We start from the raw sequence: 22,484 nt of genomic DNA, 5'->3' as shown, positions 1-22,484 counted from the left end.
TTCAGACCGCAACCTTGAATCTTATGCAGTCCTGCGATTAATCTTTTCTACTATCCGGTCTCTTCATTGCAAGTCCTGAACTAAGATCTGTACAGGGCAGTGGCCTTGTTTACCCTAAAAGTTACAGGCATAGTCTCATGTATAATATAACTGTATTCTAACTGCATTATCTCCTGGACAGATCAGACAAATAATTATAATTACTTCAACGTGTTTCCTTAGGATGATTATGAGAATTACTTGATCTTTCCATCATCTATCATCAGTCCTGGTTAACAGGGGAGGTCCCTGATGACTGGAGGCTTGCAAATGAGACGCCCATCTACAAGAAGGGCCAAAAAGAGGACCCGGGGAACTACAGGCCTGTCAGCCTGACCTTGGTGCCGGGGAAGATTATGGAGTGGCTCATCTTGAATATGCTCAACAAGCTTGTTGTCAAAGAGGGGATCGGGCCCAGCCAGCATGGGTTCATGAAAGGCAGGTCCTGCTTGACCAACCTGATCTCCTTCTATAACCTGGTGACCCGCCTAGCGCATGAAGGAAAGGCTGTGGACATCATCTATCTGGACTTCAGTAAAGCCTTTGACACTGTCTCCCACAGCATTCTCCTAAGGAAGCTGGCGGCTCATGGCTTGGACAGGTGTAGTCTTCGCTGGATAAAAAACTGGCTGGATGGCCGAGCCCAGAGAGTAATGGTGAATGGAGTTAAGTTCAGTTGGCAGCCGGTCACGAGCGGTGTTCCCCAGGGCTCAGTTTTGGGGCCAGTCTTGTTTTACATCTTTATCAACGATCTGGATGAGGGGATTGGGTGCACCCTCAGTAAGTTTGCAGATGACACCAAGTTGGGTGGGAGTGTCGATCTGCTCGAGGGTAGAATGGCGCTGCAGAGGGATGTGGACAGGCTGGATCGATGGGCCGAGGCCAACTGTATGAGGTTCAACAAGGCCAAGTGCCAGGTCCTGCACTTCGGTCACAACAACCCCATGCAATGCTACAGGCTTGGGCAAGAGTGGCTGGAAAGCTGCCTGGTGGAAAAGGACCTGGGGGTGGTGGCTGACAGCCAGCTGAGCATGAGCCAGCAGTGTGCCCAGGTGGCCAAGAAGGCCAACAGGATCCTGGCTTGTATCAGGAACAGTGTGGCCAGCAGGAGCAGGGAAGTGATCGTCCCCCTGTGCTTGTCACTGGTGAGGCTGCACCTGGAATTCTGTGTTCAGTTTTGGGCCCCTCAGTACAAGGAAGACATTGAGGTGCTGGAGCATGTCCAGAGAAGGGCAATGAAGCTGGTGAAGGGTCTGGAGCACAGGTCTTATGAGGAGCGGCTGAGGGAACTGGGGTTGTTTAGTCTGGAGAAGAGGAGGTTGAGGGGAGACCTTATCGCTCACTACAACTACCTGAAAGGAGGTTGTAGTGAGGTGGGTGTTGGTCTCTTCTCCCAAGTAGTTAGCAATAGGACGAGAGGAAATGGGCTCAAGCTGTGCCAGGGGAGGTTTAGATTGGATATTAGGAAAAATTTCTTTACGGAAAGGGTAGTCAAGCATTGGAACAGGTGTGGTGGAGTCACCATCCCTGGAAGTGTTCAAAAAATGTGTAGATGTGGCACTTTGGGACATGATTTAGTGGGCATGGTGGTGTTGGGTTGATGATTGGACTGATGATCTTAGAGGTCCTTTCCAATCTTAATGATTCCTAGTTTTACTTTCATTAAAAAATAATCCAGCCACCAAGCCAGGAAACATGAAATTGCTGCTCTACCCTTAACTGGTTTAGTGGTGGACTTGGTAGTGTTAGGTTAATGGTCAGACTGGATGATCTTAAAGGTCTTTTCCAACCTAAACGATTCTATGATTCTATTTGGGACACTGGAAGCTCCTTTGTAATACACTGAGAATACAATACACATATTACTTCTGCTTTTTATTCCCATTGCACTTTCAACAGGCCAGTCATCCACACGAACTCCTCCTGAAAACCCAACAAATCTCTTTTGATTAGTTTATTGGAGCTCTCATTTCTCTTGCTATAATTGAAGAAAAAAAAATGGCAACGGCAACTAGATAGAACAGTTAATCTGAAACCTATCTCCAAAATTCAAGAGTATACTTCTATTACAGCATTATTTATCAAACTCAGTTTTGCAACTTTCTGCATTGTTCCCAACCAGCTGTCAAGCTTGTATTCCAAACCTATGAAGTAATTTTAATCAGCACTGCAGATGTTACTGTAACAAAAATATTTGCATTTGAAATAGGTTGAAAAATAACTACAAGAAGTATTAAAGACATTACCAGTATCAACTGCATTCAGTAAGATGAGAAATTTCAAAGCTTGTAATAAGGAATGTAGAACAACATATTGAGGTACATAAAATATTAACTTGAGCCATAGTTTAGCATGACTCACATAAGGCTATAAAAATGCTGTTAACAGCAACAGCCCACAGCTAGCAATAAACTGTAATGTCTTCAACTAGGAGAAGATTCTACTTTACTATAAGAAAATCTAGTTTGCCTACACTGACCTTTACATTTATCTGAAGCAATTTTAGTGTAGTTCACCATAGGCTGACCCATTTCCTCTCTAACTCTTACCAGAACAGACCATAAAAGCACTGTTGCAGGAAACAGTGTAACTGCTTTCACCTACTCCCAAACAGTTCACACAGCTTGTGTTCAGCATTAATATTCGTACTGAAACTCTTAATGGAAATAATAGGCACTGACTTTTTCAGTGAAAATCAAGTATCATTTTTGTTCACTTTCTACCTAAAGCATGTAACAATGTAGAGCTCTGACTGCTCACAAAATATTTAACAAACTTACACACTGACAGGAAAGCTAATTTAGTTGCACAACTCTTAAGGAAAGGCAGTATCTTTTACTAAACCGACAGCTGCATTTACATTTACTGTCTAGTTCTATACCTTTTCCTGTTAAATAGATACAGGCTTTCTTGCAGCTGAAGTTACGCTGCATCTGTGCCTTATCAGTTCTAAAGAGAACCATGACTTTTGCCGCCTTCACAACCCACCGTGGTCACAAGCTAAGAGCACAAGAAAAAAAATCAAGTAGTTCCTTGAACAATGTGATTATAAAACCTGACTTTCTATAATATTTTCCCATATGGATTCTCTGATGTCTCATAACACAGCTGTACTCACAGTGTACCTTTATCCTCAGACAGATACTAATTTGAAACCCATTTCTTCACCTCAGAAGTTATTTTCACAAAGCCTTAGGAACATTAGTTCTAAGACCTCTGCTTTATTGATCAATGTGACTGAAATCTGGATTGAATATGTGCAAGTATTTGGGAGGGAGCAGCAGATGATAAATCTCACCACCTTGCCTGAAGAATTTATGGATTCAAAAAAAGAGAACTATCATGGTTCTTGGGCTACACAAAGGGGAAAGCAAAACAGAGTAACACAACTTAGTTAGAAGTACTAAATAGCTAGCAAGAGACTATGGTAGATGAGAAAATAACTGATACACTGTCCTGGTTTCGGCTGGGATAGAGTTAATTTTCTTCCTAGTAGCTGGCATAGTGCTGTGTTTTGGATTTAGTAGGAGAAGAATGGTGATAACATGCTGATGTTTTTAGTTGTTGCTGAGTATTGCTTATGCCAGTCAAGGACTTTTCAGCTTCCCATGCTCTGCCAGGTGCACAAGAAACTGGGAGGGGGCACAGCCAGAATAGTGGATCCAAACTGACCAAAGGGCTATTCCATACCATATGACGTCACGCTCAGTATATAAACTGGGGGGGGTTGGCCGAGGAGCAGCGATCGCTGCTCGGGAACTGTCTGAGTATTGGTTGGCGGGTGGTGAGCAATTGCATTGTGCATCACTTGCTTTGTATATTGTTATTATTATTATTATATTGTTATTATCATCATTACTCTTTTACTTTATTTCAATTATTAAACTGTTCTTATCTCAACCCAGGAGTGTTTCTCACTCTTACTCCTCTGATTCTCTCCCCCATCCCATCGGGGTAGGGGGAGTGAGCGAGTGGCTGCGTGGTGCTTAGTTGCTGGCTGAGGCTAAACCACGACATATACCTATGTTATGTAGAAGCTTATGGTATACATCAGAAACAGAAGTTGTGCCTAGATTACCTAAACTCGGCTGTCATCAAATGGCCATCACCAAGAGGACACAAAGCATCCAGTTCCACATCCACGCCCATTTACGTCCTTAGGCACTGTCTGCCAGACAACCAGGTACACGAAGCTACACAACCACCAAACTGCATTCTACCCTGTACCAGCCATCACTGGGGGGTATAACAGCTAGCTATTGAGCTACAGAGAATCCTTGTACTCCTCTACTTCTGACGATCCCGCCCAGTACTTCCTGTAAAGGCTAAGAGCCAACATACTGGCAACACATTCAGAGTAAATCTGACATGCAGAGCAAAAACTTAATACAAATGTGATTTTCATATTACAAAATTTAAAAATGTGTCAGAACAGAAATTAAACGTCAGAAAACATAATTATTTTGAGTTTCATATACGATACTGTGAACAATTACAAGAATTGAGGACTCTTGAGACCAGTCAGGATCCTATGTTGGAGCACATGTATATCTGACAAGGGAAAACCAACCCCAAAATCCCAGGCTATTTCTCATCTTCAAGGTATGCCAACTCTCCTTTTTTTGCAGTCAGTTATGTATGTATATAAATCAATTTCACGAAACAATAAAAGTATAGGGGGAGTTTAAAAAAAATTGTAAATTTATGAAAGTCATTGTTCTACAATGAAAGATGTAATTACTACACTTGCTGGAAATTTCTATGAATTCTTTTTTATATCAAATATACAGCTCCCATGCATTTAATTGTATACAATTACTATTGACATTTTATTCCTCCAATCACATACTACACATCAATTCTTGGTACCAACTCTGGATTTGAGAAACTTCTTTAGACAAGTTTTGGAATTTCCTTACACTTGTCCTATACAATAAAAAGTTATTAGTATTTGAGGAATTATGGAATTTTATTAACTGATCCCCCTAAAAATTAGGGCCAGACAAACTTGCAATAAGTACATCTCACTTTTCTACAGCTGCTGCTTGTCTAAGGCACAACAAATACTATCAACTCATATTTAACAGTAAGAAAATGTTCAGTATAGAGCAATGGTATACAGTCAGAAAGATGCTGACATGAACTGCATTTAGTAAGGCTCTAACACAAATGAATTTGTCAGCCAGAGATGAGATTTGGAGCAGTTTATCATGAGAGGTAGCAATTCTTGCAAACCCATTGCTGCCATTCACCGATATGCTTGCCCTTTTCAGAAGTATGACTTCAATAATTAATTGTCAAGGTGGAGAATCACATGAACTGTCATATGATGGTAATACGCTATAGCACCAAAGTCCTTATCAAAAGAATCAGAGTGCCTGGTAAGTACCCAAAATGCAAACTATTCCTAAATTGTCACATGTATTCATAATATAAATGAAAAACATTCAGCTTCAGAGGAGCTTTACCACCCAAAGTGAACACTCTTATTCTGTAGCTGTTCAGAATCTACTCACTTCTTTTGGGTCTTAATGTTTTTAGAAAGAACAAGTTTTTGATTTTCTACATCAAGTATTGGACATAAAAAAAAAAAACAATTCCTGCATTTCACTCAAACAGGATTCCTTTAATGGACAGCTTCTGAAATAACTTAGGTATAACAATAAGAAAAGAGAGTGGCTCTGAGGAATAGTCAGATTTTTAACAGATATTCCTTCAGAACTGCTAATCTTGTTAGTTAGTCCTATAGATAAGATTTCAATAATTCTCTCTGTACTGAATTCCTCTCGCTAGTGTATTTGCACAAGCAAAATCATTACTGTCTGATGATAATTACAGAAGAATATGCCAACTTCCCACACCTTGTGTTGCTGAACACTATTTTTAAAGCCTCTGGTACTAAATTACTTTACGTGGACACAAAATAGGAAAATTTAAAGGCAAATGACATGTTAAGGATGTAATGAAAACTTTCTCAGAGTACAGATACAAATTTTGAATGTCTTAGGCAATGTTTCCACTGTATGCAAGATTGATACTGAAATAAAAATACTTCTGCCACTAGAGCATACCTCATTCTCTGAAGTGCTCTAAACTACACCAACAGAAGTAAAGTTACATTTACACCAGGCAAATTCACATGCCTAGCAATACCAGCAAAATTCTAGCAAATATATATCTTCTGGGCAAATAAAATCCCTCTTTGAAAGCTTTCTCATTTAGAAAAATATAAAGAAGCCATGAAAGCACCCACAGGAAGAAAGTGGTGGTGTCAGCAGAAGTGGAGGAATAATGGAGTTTCCTATGTAAGAAAACTGAGTGCTAAGCCTTCCTCTTCTTCCCCATCCCCAGAAAAGAAACAAAGAAAAACATAAAAGAAAATCTGTTTCAGATCTGGGAACTCTATGGGCAGGTGTCTGTATACATAACATAGCCTCAAATTACCAACATTCAGGAAGAAAACCCCCACAAACAAAACCCCGCCAGGCTCCTCTCCACTTCCATTAATAGAAGTGAAATGAACTAGAAGTTAATACACATCTGTTGATACCTAACATTTCATGAAGGAAACGAAAGGCTTCCCAGCTGGTTGTTCGGGACATCTCACTTCCATCAAGTCTCTCCACTACCACTCTTTATACCTCACAGTCTATTGACGAAACTCACTTTTCCCTTTTTCTATTCTGTTACTCAGTTTCCCCTCTTCACGGTTCTACAATAAAAATAATATGGCTTTTGGGGTCACTGTGGTAGTATATGGAGTTACAAAAAACAGTAAAACTGTGAACTATATTGCATGTAGAACGACCCATACTTTTCTTGCTCATCGGCTACAGCCGCACTTGTTGATTCTTGGTTTGCAACAAAAAAGCTTCAGAGTAGCAACCACACCAACCGATTGTTTCTGCAGCACACACTGCAAAGGGTTTAGGCCTGAGAGGGTCTGCCACAATCAGAAAAAAACCAAACACATACAAAAAACTGAATAAGCCTGTGACAAAAGTTTTGATTTACAGTTTGCCTGCTGCCCTTTTTTAGCAACGAAAGGAAGTTTCTTGCTCCAGCCCACTGCTTGCTTATAAACGCGGCCAGTGGCACCTGCCAGGCCTCCAACCCCTCTTCCCCCGAAGGCCTTGGGCGCAAAGCAGCGCTATCCCTCCCACCACGTACCCGGCAGCAGCGGGGGTCGCAGGCCGGGAAAGGCCTGGCAGGCCGCCGGGCAGCGGGGAGGGCCGGCCGGAGCAGGGGCACCACTCGCCCCCACGTTTCCAAGCCTCGCACACGGCGCGGAGATGGTGTTTCCGATCCCCTCCCCCAAATACCGGCACCGCCCCCACGAGAGGGCAAGCGGGCGGCGGAGACGCCCCCCCCCCTCCCCTCCCCGGGCCTGCGGGCGGCCCCGCCGAGCGGCCTCGGCGCCCCCCGGCCCTCCCAGCGCGCCCCCCGGGCCTGGGCTTTACCAGTTCTTTCTCGCCGCCTGAGCTCGGGTCGGGGTAGGCTCAGCGACCCGGAACATGAACCCGGCGCCTCCCCCGGCCGCTCCCCGGGGAGGCTGGCGCCACTTCGCAGAGACTGGGCCAAGGGGAGACGGGGCGGGGGCCGGCGGCAGCGCCGGGGGCTGGCGGGCGAGGGCCGGGAGGGGAGGACGCGGGCGGCCAGCGCTGCTCCTCAGTCCCCCATGATGAGAGCCCGGAAGCAGCTGCGGCACCGGGAGGAAGCCGGGCGCGACCATCTCGCCTCTTGCCCTCCCTCTCCGGGCGGCGGCCCAGGGGCGCCGCGTCCCCTTCTGCACCCCTCATCTTGTCCCGAATTCTGTTCCGATCCCGCTCCTCGGGCTCCCGCTGCCGCCGGTGCCCCGCCGTTCCCTGCCGGCAGGGCTGCATTGGGGAGTGCCACCCCCGCGCCCGCGCGGAGTGGTACGGCCCGGTTGCCATGGTGGCGGCGTCGGGAGGGCTGGGAGGAGGGAGGGAGTATGGCCGCCCTGGCCCGGCTTCAGGCGAGGCTATCGGGGCTGCGGGAGGAGTATTTCCGTAGGAACAGGTAACCGCGTCGTGCCGGTGGTGTGGCGGGACGCACCTCCTCATGCTGGGCTGGGGCTGGCGGGGCGGGCAGCCCCCGCTCTCCCCCGGCAACGAGGTGGCGGGCACTCCCGCTGAAAACGGTTCAGCTTTAAAACCCCTCCCGAGAGCATCCCTTTCCCCCCAAAAAATATTGCTAGAGTGATCTGAGGAGACCTGATGGCAGCAGCACGGTTTCTTTAAGGGGTCCGTTTATGCACTGGAAATAGCCGCTGTCCCGCTCTTCTCCCGCCCCCTGCTAATTTTGAAGCAGAAGGAGCCTCTGGAAACTCCCGAGCGGCGCTGAGCCTCGCGAGCTCGGTCCCTCTCCCGCCACAGGAGCCTCGCCCTGTCCCTCCCCAGGAGCCTCCCTCCCCTCGCCCGCCCCAGGAGCCTCCCCCTGTCCCACCCCAGGAGCCTCCCTCCCCTCTCCCGCCCCAGGAGCCTCGCCCTGTCCCTCCCCAGGAGCCTCCCCTCACCCGCCCCAGGAGCCTCCCCTGTCCCACCCCAGGAGCCGGCCTTCCCCTCTCCCTCCCCAGGAGCCTCCCCCTCTCCCGCCCCCGGAGCCTTCCCCTGCCCCGCCCCAGGAGCCTCCCTCCCCCTCTCCCTCCCCAGGAGCCTCCCCTCTCCCGCCCCTGGAGCCTTCCCCTGTCCCGCCCCAGGAGCCGGCCTTCCCCTCTCCCTCCCCAGGAGCCTCCCCTCTCCCGCCCCTGGAGCCTTCCCCTTTCCCTCCCCAGGAGCCTCCCTCTGTCCCACGCCCGGAGCTTTCCCCTCTCCCTCCCCAGGAGCCTCCCTCCCCTCTCCCGCCCGCCCCCGGAGCCTTTCCCAGAGGCTCGCTCATACTGAGCTCCACGGAGCGGCACGCAAGCCGTGAGCCCCTGCTCTCGTGGCTCAAATCTGTAACTTTTAGTGGACGTTTACTTTATCCTGTTGAAAGGCACCACTTTTTCATTCTTTTTTTTTTTTTTTTTTTTGTTAATTGACAGAGAACCCCCTTCTGAGAGCGTGTTGATGTTTATTATCCAAACTGTTTAAAACTGAGCTTCATTTCTCAATTAGATTATGCGGCTTGAGTTTTGGGACTCAAGATTTAGATTATGGGACGTGTTTTGTCTTTCTCCACTGAGTTAGGGAGATGTTTATTCTACTAAAGATCAAAAATGTCCCACGTAGAGAGCGGTGGGCTGATCGATTAGATCACCTGTTACCCTTCTCTTCACGGACTGGGACAGTTTGTGCTGCTGAGTTTTTTGACTGCTAAGATAGTGGTGGCTAACTTTTACCAGATCAGATTTTAGGAAATAAAATGTTTTAAGACCTATTTTAATATTGCATAGATTGGTCCCGTAAACCCTTTTATTCAACTGTATTGTTGCTGCTGCTGTACGTGTAATGCTAATACTCAAACAGGAAAAAAAAAAGCATATTTAGCATAGTTGTAGCAGGTTTTTTTCTTTATTAATTAATGAATAATTTGTTTTAGAATCCAATTACAACATCATTAGCATGAATAACAAAGCTCCCAAACATTGCTAAAAGTTACACTGAGTTCAAGTCCTGCCTGCCTATGAAGTGTTGTGTTGTCCTGCTCTTCCCCAAACTTTAGCTCATACTCTTGTGGCTATACACACAGCAGCTCACTAAACGAGCATCAGTTACAGAAGACTATGCTTGTATTTCACATATTTCAGGTTAGAAAGAGCAGGCTGAGCCAGACATGGAAATCCATTGGAGGGCAGCATGCTTGATGTTTGGGGATTTGTTTTTTGGCAGAGCTTCCAAAAAATGAATTGTTTCCCTTTTAAGAATAGGGTATAATCCATCAGCTTCTTGAAATTCAGATTTTTAGCTGAGAATTTAAATGAGAGGCTTCAAACAGTCCAGCTCAGCAACTGAAGGGCTGATCAGTAATCTGATCTTTTTTCTTTAGGGTGAAAATCTTGGACTACTTCAACATAGCTGTCAGTAAACCCCTGAAACAAATCAGAATATCTTGTTTAGATATTTTGGTAGATCCTTATTTAAATTTTAAACTTAAGTAAGTTTTGGGCATTAAAATGTGTCAAATTTGCAGTGGTCTTTGAAGTATTTTTGAAGTATTTGTATTTTGAAGTCAGGCAACAGCTTTAATTTCCCTTTCAGAACTATGCTTTATCTACATAATGTAATAGATCTGTTAAAATTGCCAAATCTGGGATGCTGTGAGCACATGAGTCAGTGTAATCTGTGCAGTCACTCATCATTCACAAATAACTTGAGAGCATTCAGATAAAAATACACGATACTGTAAAAATGCGGTTACTTACTCTATAAAGTCAGTATTCATCAATGAAATACCAGATTCCCCAAAAGATCTGAGCTGATCTGAAGCATCAGAAGGTGCAGAAGAGTATAGATTACCAAGTATTTACCTTTTTTTGTATGAGTTGCCCTGTTTGCAAATACCTCCAAGGGTAAGACATGCAGGATTTCGTTCCATGTGTGTCAAACACTTTTTAACACAAAAGAAAAACAGTTCTTTCTTCACCTATCTATCAAGACCTAAAAGCAGAATTCTGTAGAACATCTACAACACACAGACCCTCCCGAGCAGCTTGACTTAAAGCAACCCTGGTGAGAACTAAGTACTTGTGGTGGGTTGACCCTGGCTGGACGCCAGGTGCCCACCAAAGCCGCTCTATCAATCCCCTCCTTAGCTGGACAGGGGAGAGAAAATATAATGAAAAGCTCGTGGGTCAAGATAAAGGACAGGGAGAGATCACTCACCAATTACCATCATGGGCAAAACAGACTCGACTTGGGGAAAATTAATTTAATATATTGCCAATCAAATCAGAGCAGGATAATGAGAAATAAAAACTAAATGTTAAAACACCTTCCCCCCAACCCCTCCCTTCTTCCCAGGCTCAACTTCACTTCTGAATTTTCTACCTCCTCCCCCCAGGCAGCGCAGGGGGACAGGGAACGGAGGTTGCAGTCAGTTCATCACACGTTGTCTCTGCCGCTCCTTCCTCCTCAGGGGAGGACTCCTCACACTCTTCCCCTGCTCCAGCATGGGGTCCCTCCCTTGGGAGACAGTCCTCCATGAACTTCTCCAATGTGGGTCCTTCCCACGGGCTACAGGTCTTCACGAACTGCTCCAGCATGGGTCCCTTCCACAGAGCGCAGTCCTTCAGGAGCAGACTGCTCCAGCATGGTGGAGTGACCCACAGGGTCACAAGTCCTGCCAGCAAACGTGCTCCAGCATGGGCTCCTCTTTCTCCACAGGTCCTGCCAGGAGCCTGCTCCAGTGCAGGCTTCCCATGGGGTGTGTGCCTACTCCGGGCACATCCACCTGCTCCGGCATGGGGTCCTCCATGGGCTGCAGGGGGATATCTGCTCCACCATGGAGCAGATACGGGCTGCAGGGGGACAGCCTGCCTCACCATGGTCTTCACCACGGGCTGGAGGGGAATCTCTGCTCTGGTGCCTGGAGCACCTCCTCCCCTCCTTCTTCACTGACCTTGGTGTCTGCAGAGGTGTTCCTCTCACATATTCTCACTCCAGCTGCAGTTTGTGTCCTATTGGGGTTTTTTGTTTCCCCTTCTTAAATATGTTATGCCAGAGGTGCTACCACTGTTGCTGATTGGCTTGGCCTTGGCCAGCAGCAGGTCCGTCTTGGAGCTGACTGGCATTGGCTGTATCAGCCATAGGGGAATCTTCTAGCAGCTTCCCACAGAAGCCACCCCTGAGCCTCCCCTTCCCCCCCAAAACCTTGCCACACAAACCCAACACAGTACTCTTGCTAGCAATTACTGCTGCAGGAAGAAGACAGTAACTGAAGCGCCTTAAAGCATATCCCAAAATTAGAAAACTTCCTTTATCTTTCAAAATGCATTTGCTATTTTAGGACTCTACACCTGTTCCATTAAAAATTAGGGTGGGTTGATGACAATAGTATCTTGCCTGTTGGTTGTGGTTAGACAGGTTTACCTGATCTTAGTAACATTTTTCTGATCTCAGTAATGTTCCTGTCATGCTTTATGCAGAACTTTGTTTACGTCAGAAGTATAAGGTCTCCTAAACTGACTGTGTCTTTTTAGGGAAAGCACCTTTCTAGGGAACAACTTGACCAATGATGGCACAACGCAAAAATGCCATAAGCCTGCACCTTGAAAAATACACTGTCAAGATAAACATTAGAATATACAGCATCTGTTAGTGCATTCTCTTATTTTAAGTGTTAAACAATTTTATCACTTACTCATTCCAGAACCTAATTTTATCTACTGTAGCATCTATACATCAGATGCTGCTTCGAGTATGCCTTTTTAACACTCAGTAAAGCCTTTGAGAAGTATCTGACTCTAAAAGCTTAATTCAAACAGTGTGACAACTGTGCAATCTGATCAGAAGGGCAGACACCGGCTTGAGCAACTTACACCCCAAACCACTTCTTCTGCTGGCAAGGCCAGCTGAAAGTGTTTGTGGAACTATACTGTAAGAAAAACAAGTCTGTTGTTGGTCTGCTTCAATAAACTTTACAAAGACTTCTGAACTGACTCAGCCAGGCACGACAGAAAGCCAACTAAAAAAACCTAATAGAGGAGAGGGCTTCTACTCTTCCAGAAGCAGACTGTTGCCATTGCCAAGTGGGTAGGACTGGTTTTGGAGCTGTCACTTCTGACACTGCCAGTCCCACATGCCCTTTATTTCCAGGCTGTAATCGTGGCTGCCTGACCAGGGCCAAATTGCTCGTACCCTTTTAATCAAAATCATTTACCTCTAGCTAAAAGTATTCTGGAGGTGTCTGCTTCCTATGAAGGCTAGTAAGCTGCACAAGAAATGAACAAGGAAGCTCTCTAGCATAAATGGTAGCTTTGATATTGACTTATTTTGTGGTCTTAGGCAAACAAGTCTGTTTTCCACAGTTTCCAGGTACTGGACAGGTCTGATGTATTTCAGATGACAATGAAAATTTGTGCCAACTTAATGTTATTTGAGAGCACATGCTGCACCAGATGATATAAAATGAATGGAGCTAATGCTTCTTGATCTCTGGTAGTAAATCCCTGTTTTGTTTTTCAAGAAATATAATGAGGATAATCCTAATTTATAGATAAAAATTAATCTTGTTGGTGTTTACTGAGGCAATTAATGTTGACACAACACTTTGTTAGAAGAGCTAACTAATATCAACTAGTTAAGAAAACTAACTAATAACCTAATTGGTCTTTTGTGGCAGGTGTAAAAAATCAAATTATTTGGTAAATACAATCCAAATAAAAATGGGATAGCAAAAAACCCATGAAAATGAAAATATAATTTTAAGTTCAAAGACTTGACAGTTATTGACATTTGGAAACAAACAAACAAAAAAGTAAATAAAAGCTAGAGGTAATCTCATAGTTGGGTTCTACACCTCAGCATTGAAACTCATTATAGTAATGATTTCTTTCTGAACTTTCTGAAAAGTCTTTTCCAGATTCATATATTTCTTTAATCTCTTTCACATTCATGGTTCTCCTTGCATGTCTTTTAGCTTTGTCCCAAACACTATTCTCCTGATAGACAGAGTGACAGAAAGAAGGCAAGCAAGGACTATCCCTTGGAATTATTTTCTGACTTTCTGATGAGGTCCTTTTACTTCTGCTTCTTTCCCACTTATGCACATGCCTTTGCCTTGTACTATGTCGTTTGATACAAAGCTTTGACAGCTAATAGTTCTTGAAAGTCTCCTTGAAGTCAGCAATTCTCCACCTACCTCTATCTCTCATCTTCAGCTGCCTCACCGGTATCTCTTTCTAGTTATCTTTACTTCTCATGTAACTTAAAAACAAATTCTTCAGCTTTCTCTGTGTCCTCCCTTTTTCATTAGTTCCTCTAGTATCTATATTCATCAATGCTGCAATCCTAGCATATTTTCTAATTCTTTTGTTTCCTTTTGTTTTCTCCTTGCCTGTCTGCAACACATGCCAATATGCTGCCAGTTTCATTTCTACATTATCTCCAAAATCTGTGTCTTTGAATTCCCATTGTGAAAAGTTTTGTCAAGACTCAATAAGCTTTTGCATGGACTACTATAATTCCATGTAAAAAATTCCCATGGTCATCCCTTTTTTTGGTCTTTTCCAACCTAAACAATTCTATGATTCTTTGGAATCTATCCAAATTACTAACACCATTTATTTCCAATTCCTGACTTCCTTTTAAGCCACACTAAGATTTTGTACCCTGGTATTCCAGGCCTTCTGAAGTTTGGAAATTTCCATATCTAGTTTCTTTCCTATGCTTTCACTGTTCCAACTCAATAGTTTTAACTTACATTTGTATCTCACTTTCCTTCAGTCACCTCTTCTTCTTTTTCATATTTCTCCTTTTAAATTCCTTCCTAAGAAACTAGCTAAAAGGTCTAAATCCTCTACTTTCACCCTGTAAGATCAACTTATATTCATTAAAAAAATCTACAGACAAGAAGTGTATCTCTCACCATTATCAATGCTATCACTGTTCAGTAATAAACAAATAAAATACTTTGTATAGGTCATAAAACAAGGTATTTGAACTAGATCTCACCTTTAATATGTGCTTCTTATTAGTTCAATTGATATTTATCATGATATTGACCACAGTTAATTTATTTAATATTCATGCAGATATACAATTTTATACATAGCTACAGGATTTTCTTATAATTCAGGCCTAGTTATCAATAAAGCATTATCCATATATTTCACCTACAATGGAAGAAGTCCGTGACATGCTGACATGGACATTCAGCATTATATAGGAATAAGAAGTACACTCTCCCAAACCTTTCATCATCTATAAGTTGTGATATTCTTTATTATGTTCATAATATGCAACTAATGTAGATTATATTGTTCTGCACTATTATTGAATGGTGTAGAATTAAAAAGTGAAAAACCTGGTGAAAAAGATCACAAACTGCAACAATAGGACATATTTAGAAGATTTTTTCTGCTTTGGTACTAAATTACCATGCTGACAAATATTACTACTTTTTATATTTTCAGATCTGTAGATGAAGAGAGAAAAATAGAGTACAAAGCTGCTGTCAAAATACAGAGCTGGTTTCGAGGATGCAGAGTCCGAGCCTATCTGAGGTAGTATATTAAGCCTATTTTACTCTGTATTTCAATCTTGATTTTTTTCCCCCAAATTTCTCATGGTATTACTTGATTTTAATAAAATGGGAGCATTTAGAAAAAAAAACCCTGTTATTCTGCTTTTAAATAGAATTAAATATATGCTGTGCCACTGTAAGAAAGATTTTTTTTTTATTTTCAGAACAGCACAAAATTAAAATCATGGCATGATGCTAATAAGTAGCATGGAAATAATCCATCTTCAGAACAGATGCACAGCATTGTTTAAGAAATCTTGGCATGACTGGAAAAAAAGAAGGTATCCCTCAGATAGGCTGTTTGCAGAGACTTTTCTTATCTCTGTTATTGTGGACGTTACAGAAAAATTGCCTAGTGAGTGTATGGTAACTGGATTCTTACTGTAGAAAATTAAGTTCTACTGCTGGCTTTGACTAGGTAATTTTAAAAAGTCTTTCTTTACATAATTTTTTCCATTTATAAAACAGAGATCATGTACAATTACTTTGTTCTGTAAAATGCCAGATTGACATTGATATAAATTTTTCGGAAACACTATGTCCCTTCTCTGAGGAGGCCCTCCTCCATTTTTTATGATCATAAGCCCAGTTGGTCAAACTCATATGCTTGAATTTCTGTACCTTCATAAAAATAAAGGCTGTGAGGGATAAGGATTCTAAGTTACATCTTCTAGTTTGACCTGTGGGAAGTCATTTTGTATCATCCAGACATACTGTATCAAGCCTGAAGAATTATTACTTTAAATAACATTAATCACTTCATGGCCAGTATTTCCCTCATAAAAAAAGATAGGCTACAGCCATTACATACACTTGTTAAAAAAAGCACTGGTAATCTGTTTTCCATTGCTGGTTCAAGTGTGTTGTCACAGGATGCACCCATCACATGCAAGTGTTCAGTAGGCAAACAAACAGGGTATTTCAGCCCTCCAAGGAATACCAGCTATGCCATCAATGTCAAAAGCCCCTACTAAGACAGAGGACTGGTTAGTGCCCCCCTGTTTCTACTACATGAGTGAACAACAGCATACTACAGAATTGAAAACACAAGCCTCTTTGACAATCTATTCTGTAGGAAAATGCTCTTCCAAGCACACATTTATATTTAGTAATGACCAATGTAAGAAGAACAATGTAATTGTAATGAGCATGTAAGAAGAACTAAATCAGCTGAGTGTAGAAGAGGATTTTCTCTGCAACTGTGTACAGAGTGATCCTGCTCAGTGCCCTCTTTCCAAAGATGAATGTGGTGTCTGACTTAGGAGCACAGGCTCAATATAGCCAGTTGTCAGTGTTCTGAATTACCCTCTCATTTAGGTCCTTTGAATTACCTGATGGAAAAGACTGCCTCCACTGAGTGACACTAGCTGTACTGCAAGGCTTCTGAATTTGATGTCCATAGTTAGGTGGTACGAATGCTTCCCTATATAGCTTTTTCTAGGTAGTCCCAAAGTAATGTTTGCATTATTTTCTGCAAAATTGATGCGAGACATCAATTATGGATTTTTTAGTAGAATAATAAAGTATATATAATAAGGATAGGGTAAATATTTATTTCCAATTAAGCTAGGTGTAATTTTATAAAAGCAAAAAAGTAGTCTAAAATTTCCACATATCTATGGGTTTTGTCAAATACTTAAAAATTGCAAAGCTGTGAAAATGTTGCATGTGACTGAAAAATTCTGAACTGGTGAGATATATTGGTTAAACCCATTCATGAAAAAACAATCACCTATCATGCAAATTACATTTGTAAGGCTATTTCATTAAACTTTTGTAATGATATCTGAAATAGTATATAGGCAAGTTTGCAATAACCTATTTTTTCCAAAAGCAAAGTATGTGTGTGTGTGTATATATAAATATATGTATATATTGGTTTATAAGTGTGTATGTCTGTGCATATGTATATATGCACACATATATATATGTATAAAGTATGTTTGCAGTGGCCATCTGTTTGGAATAAGTAAGGATAACACATTATACGCATTATTTTTAGTATTAGGAAAAATAAAGTTATATTGTAAAGTCTCATTAATTTGTTAATATATTTCATTTTAGATATCTGAATAAAATGGTGATTTTTATACAGAAGTGGTGGAGAGGTTATCAAGCCAGAAGATACTTCAGAAGAATGGTGGAGGTAGAAAACTAGTTTTAAGAATTTTGTTTGGTTATTTATAGAATACATATAAAGTAATTAATTCACTCATCTGGAAATTAAAAAGCTGAAACTTGATCCTTTATACACACAGACATGTACTTAACTTTACTATCATGAAAAGCACCATTAATTTCAGTAAGCCTACTCATAACGGTCAAGTTAAGTCAGTGTTTAAGTGTTTGCAGCTCTGGAGTATTAGTCCCCAAACCAGCAATGAGATGTGCTCATGCAGAAGCCTGCCCGCATGATGCTAATTGCAGGATTGGAGCTTTTCAAGATGTTTTTTTTTTCCTGGCAGAACTTTTAAGTCTGAAAATAAAATAAGCCCATGTGTCTACACATGGCTGTTCTATGTTTTAGTGGTTTAAATGTCTTACTTAATGAACCCTGAAGTATTTGAGGTTTTGCCTTAAGGCACACGGCAGATCACAGTCAATCTAATTCCCTTGACGGACTTGAAGATAGCAAAAATGTATGATAACACACAAGCTAAACCCTCTGTTAACAGGTTTAGGAGATTAAGGAGAAACTGATTTGTCTTTAACATAAACCAATCAAGTTTTTAGTATATAGTTTACTTCACTAATTTATCAATTTACATTAATATTTTACAATAGTTTAAAACTTGTTAGTCGTTTATTCTTGATTGAATTTGTTAAATTGTTGTGTTTCAGTCAAAACAGACAAGTCAGGAAAAAGCAAAACAAATGAACCATAATAACTCATATATTACAGGCTAAAGTCTGTACCTATGTTTTCAAGTAGCAGGACTTGTGTGCCTGAAAGCTTGTCTATTTTTTCCCCCAAGTCTATCATTAATGTAATTAAAGATTTTATCTCTTCCAAGTTACTTGGCTTAACTAATAAATTATGAGTCATCCTCTCAGATTCTGGTTTTTCAATCTACCCTCTAAAACACTCATTTTTGAATACAGGGCAGACAGCTGCATGGTTGGATTGGGTTCTGCTTTAGAAAAAGTGGGACTTCAGTTGAATATTGTCCCTGAGTTTAGGGAAGGTTTGTTTAATCTAGAAAAGCTGCTATAGAAGAAGAGAAATGTGGTAATGTTAATGTATGTCAAAATTTGTTAATGAAAAGAAAGGATCCGTGCAGCCACTAGGAGAAGGGAAGGAAGAAATCAACTTCATGTGAAACATTGACACATACTGCCAAAAGATGTTGTGGAACTCCCTCTACTGCAGGTTTTTAAGAGCAGGTTAGACAAATGCTTATCATGGATGGCTTAGATATGCTTCAGGCAATGTTTTAGGTGAAGTCATCTCATGACGTCCCCTCAAGTTCTGCTTTATTTCACAGTTAAAACATTGTAGAGTGGTGACTTACTTCAGAAACAAGGTGACTTATGTGTTTCTGTGTTTTTCAAGATAAAAATAAGAACTATGTCAGTTTTTGGCATCTGATCATTAGGTCTTTAAGAGGGCTGAAGCAGGACAAAGATCTGATGGTGGCCATTTTACACATTTTTCAGTCCCCCCAAATTGTAAGGAGCAATCTTTTGGCCACCCCATGTTCAAATGTTAATTTCTTTCTTGATTGTAATCAGTTTCCTATTTTAAACAGAATTATGTCACCCCAGAGACTTATTTTTATATATAAAGTTTGTAAAAACAGTGGTGCCCAGATAAGATACAAAATGAACACATCAGCACCATGCCTACTGTCCATTGATTGCACTGTTCTAAGTGGTGCCCTGTAGGTGAGATGGCAAGACAACTCTTCCCAGAGAGCCAGCCTGCAAGGGCATTTGGAATTGGTGCCCAGTGACAGGATGAGAGGCAGTGGGCACAAACTGAAATACAGCAAATTCCACTCAAAGATAAGAAAGAACTTTTTTTTACTGTGAGGGTGATCAAATACTGGAATGGCTTGCTCAGAGAGTGCAAGCTGTACCTGTGGAGTCTTCGTGCTTGGAGGTACTCAAAACCCAAACGAACAAGGTCCTGCACAACTTCTTCTAATTGACCCTGCTTTGAGCAATGGTTTGGAGCTCCAGAGGTCCCTGCCAACCTCAATTGTTCCATGCATCTATGAAATTGGATGTCTTTTACCACATCTCTTTATTACTTCTTCCTTCTTTTGCCCTCTCTTCTTAAAAAATACTCTGACAGTTATATTTTAAGGTAAACAGTCTTTAAAATTAGCACAGATATCCTGTAATAACCAAGCCGAGATAGCTAGCATCATAAAACCCCCTCAGCTTTCCATTCTTGAAATATATTTCTGAAAATAAAAATAATTAAAAAAAGGCTTTAACCGATAAAGCCTGGTTCATATGTTGTTCTTCAAGTAGGTGTAATTGACAAGCCCTTGCCAAGTCTGAAGTCTGTGGAATAACGTAGGACAAAAAGTTGTGCAAGCCCACATCTAATATACACATTCAAAATCAGACCATGAATTCAGGATACCAGTACTTATCTAATATTAGCCAGGGCTCTAGAGGAACAGAATCTCATCAGCACGCTTACGAACTGTACAGCAATCAGCATAGAAAACCATCTTTTCCCCCCAAATGCTTCCTTTTGTGCTTGCCATCTCTTTGATTAGAGAGGACTAAATAGGACAGCCTGATTGGAAGCCAACCTGAAAGCCATGGAAGGCACTGTTTTCTCCCTTTAGACTGCTATATTCAGTATTGTATGTTTTGGGGTGGGCTTAAGTATAAAGTTCAAGTTCATTCCCTGTATTTATTGTTATACTATCTTTACTTGACCAATGACCGAATTTGGAATATTTTAAAAAGAAACAAAAATCTTCTCAGCAGCTTAATGCAACTTTTATTTTAAAGGATCAGTTAATGTTTGCATTGAACTCTTGTTAATAACTGTTGTAATGATTCCTGATTATGAAACACAATGATACATTTGACATGATAGTTCCTTAAATAAAAAAAAAAATGGTCACTTTAAAATTTATCCACTGATAATGACTGGATTGGTATCTGCTGCCAGCAAACAAGGCAAAGCATATGCACAAAATACCCATGATTACTTGACAATAAATCATTTTAATGATTATATTCAAAATTGTGAAATGTGAGTGGTACTGATGCGGAAAATAACAAAGGCTGAGGCTCATCAGATTGGCTGTCCATATGTGCATCACTACTAGTATTTCATTTGTTACTCCTCTAGTGCCTCTTCCTTTGATAGAGTAAGTTAAAAAGTGACTAAAGTAATGTGCCTTTCCATATTCTAAATATAGGTGCTTTGGTATAAAGCTTTGTTTCCTAATATTAATCTCAAGCTAAAATTAAGAACTGCACTCCTACAATTTTCTTAATAACTTAGTTACATTGGTTGTACTGGATTCTGAAAGTCTTGTGTGACCTGCAGGAAAGTATGAATTTTAAAACCAGGCAAACACCAGAACATGAATCAAACTGTATGTCAATGTCTCTTTTTACAATATTTCTCAAAGTCAAGAAATCACTTGTTAAGGCAAATGGAATTGTAACATTTCATTGTTATATGAAGTTAGCATACATAATGGCCATATTTTCAGCTCACTTTGGAAGGAGAAACAGTTGAAAAAAGTGAATGTTTTATGTGATGTAGTTTGACACCATCCTAAATAGTTTAGCTTCAGCTCGGTAACCGGTTTTAAATAGTGCCATTATAATAGGAATTAGGCAAATGCCTATTTGCTTTATAAAAAAAGAAGAAAAAAGTGCCCGTTCCCAACTTAGACCATGTGTTGGTTCCTTCTCTCAATCTACTGTCAATTAAATTTCTGGTTCTCCTTTGATTTTGTCACTTTGTATTAACTGTTTAAAGAAAAAGAATACACCAATCTGGATCAGATCACATTTGTAGGTGATCCCCAAACATGTTTTTAAACAGAAAGGACAAAGTAGTACAACAGTTTATACTGTTAAACAAACACAAAGGGCTTCAAATATATTTTGGAATCATAGACTTAAATTAAACTAGTAGGGAGACCTGTGTATTAACATCAAAGACAAACACAAAGATGTGATGGTTCAGAAATGGAGGTGGTACATGTTGGTGAGATGGCGAGAGAGTCAACCTCACAGTGTCACCTTGTAATTGGCACCCAGTGAAAGGATGAGAAGCGATGCAATGCACATAAGCTGACATGCAGGAAATTCCACTTAAGCATAAGAAAGGAGTCTTCTGGACAAGAAGGCCCCATTTCAGAAAAGAATCTTTTGTTTACTAGGAAAGCACATAGATATACACTTGGGTTGAAGCACTAAATTATGGCTATGCTTTTGTAAATAGGGATAAACAAGTTCTGCATCACTTGTACATATTATTCTAATCAGGATTAGAAAAAAGAGGGCAAATCCATTTGCAGAAGAACCTAGATGGTGGCACAGGCTTTGGCTTTTGTGCAAGGGTAAGGTTGTAAGACAATTATATGAGCAATTCTGCATTTGGCTGATTTGTGATTTAGAACAACATTAAGTAAAAGCAGGGATGTGTAGTTTCCTTTCATTTGTGTGTGACTTTGTTAAGTTGTGGTAGGTAAGGCCTGGAGTTGTCACACCTAAGTGAGGTATGCAAGTTAGCACCCTAGTTGCCATTGACTGCCTCTGTAAATAGTAGACGGAGATGCAATTGCAGAGCTCTTCAATACTTTGCCAAGCACAGAGGGAAAGCTGTCCACTGTCTTTCAGTGTTGATGATATGAAGAGCATAATGACGTTAGGTCTCCAATTTAGGTTCTTCAGTGAAATAGGATGGATTCAGACCTAAGTGCTCACAGCCTTCAAATATGAGAAGAATAAACAAAAAGGTGTGAGATTTTTTAGTTTAATCATGGGCGGACAGAAATCTGATGATAATTTTTAAGCTTAGGAATTTCCATTAAAAATGTACTTTATCTATTTGGTGGTGCAGCAACTCTTACATTCTGTTCCAAAGAAAGAAAAGATGAGCTGCAAAGCAAAATTGTATCCATTTAATCAAACAGTTTAGAAGTATACTTAGCTCCGGCAACCATTATTTCATTTCAGTATTAGCTGTCTAGAGTTAGTATCACTCAGAAAACATTGATGGAGACAAAAGGGGCGATAGCGTCCTCTCTTTATTCTAATTCATACCTTTGGGA

General features: G+C 41.2%; 2 protein-coding genes across 2 annotated transcripts in view; one reads left to right on the top strand and one right to left on the bottom strand.

Annotated features, from left to right (window-relative positions):
* GPATCH2 (G-patch domain containing 2) overlaps positions 1–7,555 on the bottom strand; it is a 130,495-nt gene extending 122,940 nt beyond the window's left edge. Inside the window, exon 1 of the mRNA XM_075708153.1 lies at positions 7,500–7,555. Within this exon, the coding sequence (XP_075564268.1) occupies positions 7,500–7,555 (56 nt within the window). The remainder of the gene's footprint in view (positions 1–7,499) is intronic.
* Positions 7,556–8,005: 450 nt separating this feature from the next.
* Positions 8,006–22,484, top strand: part of SPATA17 (spermatogenesis associated 17) — a 102,248-nt gene continuing 87,769 nt past the window's right edge. Inside the window, exons 1-3 of the mRNA XM_075708315.1 lie at positions 8,006–8,079; positions 15,113–15,202; positions 17,287–17,368. Of these exons, the coding sequence (XP_075564430.1) occupies positions 8,012–8,079; positions 15,113–15,202; positions 17,287–17,368 (240 nt within the window). The 5' untranslated portion in view covers positions 8,006–8,011. The remainder of the gene's footprint in view (positions 8,080–15,112; positions 15,203–17,286; positions 17,369–22,484) is intronic.

Source organism: Pelecanus crispus, chromosome 3 (genome assembly GCF_030463565.1).
Source record: "Pelecanus crispus isolate bPelCri1 chromosome 3, bPelCri1.pri, whole genome shotgun sequence".
NCBI classification, from domain to species: domain Eukaryota; kingdom Metazoa; phylum Chordata; class Aves; order Pelecaniformes; family Pelecanidae; genus Pelecanus; species Pelecanus crispus.
The sequence above is the reverse complement of the archived record's forward strand: the minus strand, read 5'-3'. Positions and strand labels throughout refer to the sequence as shown.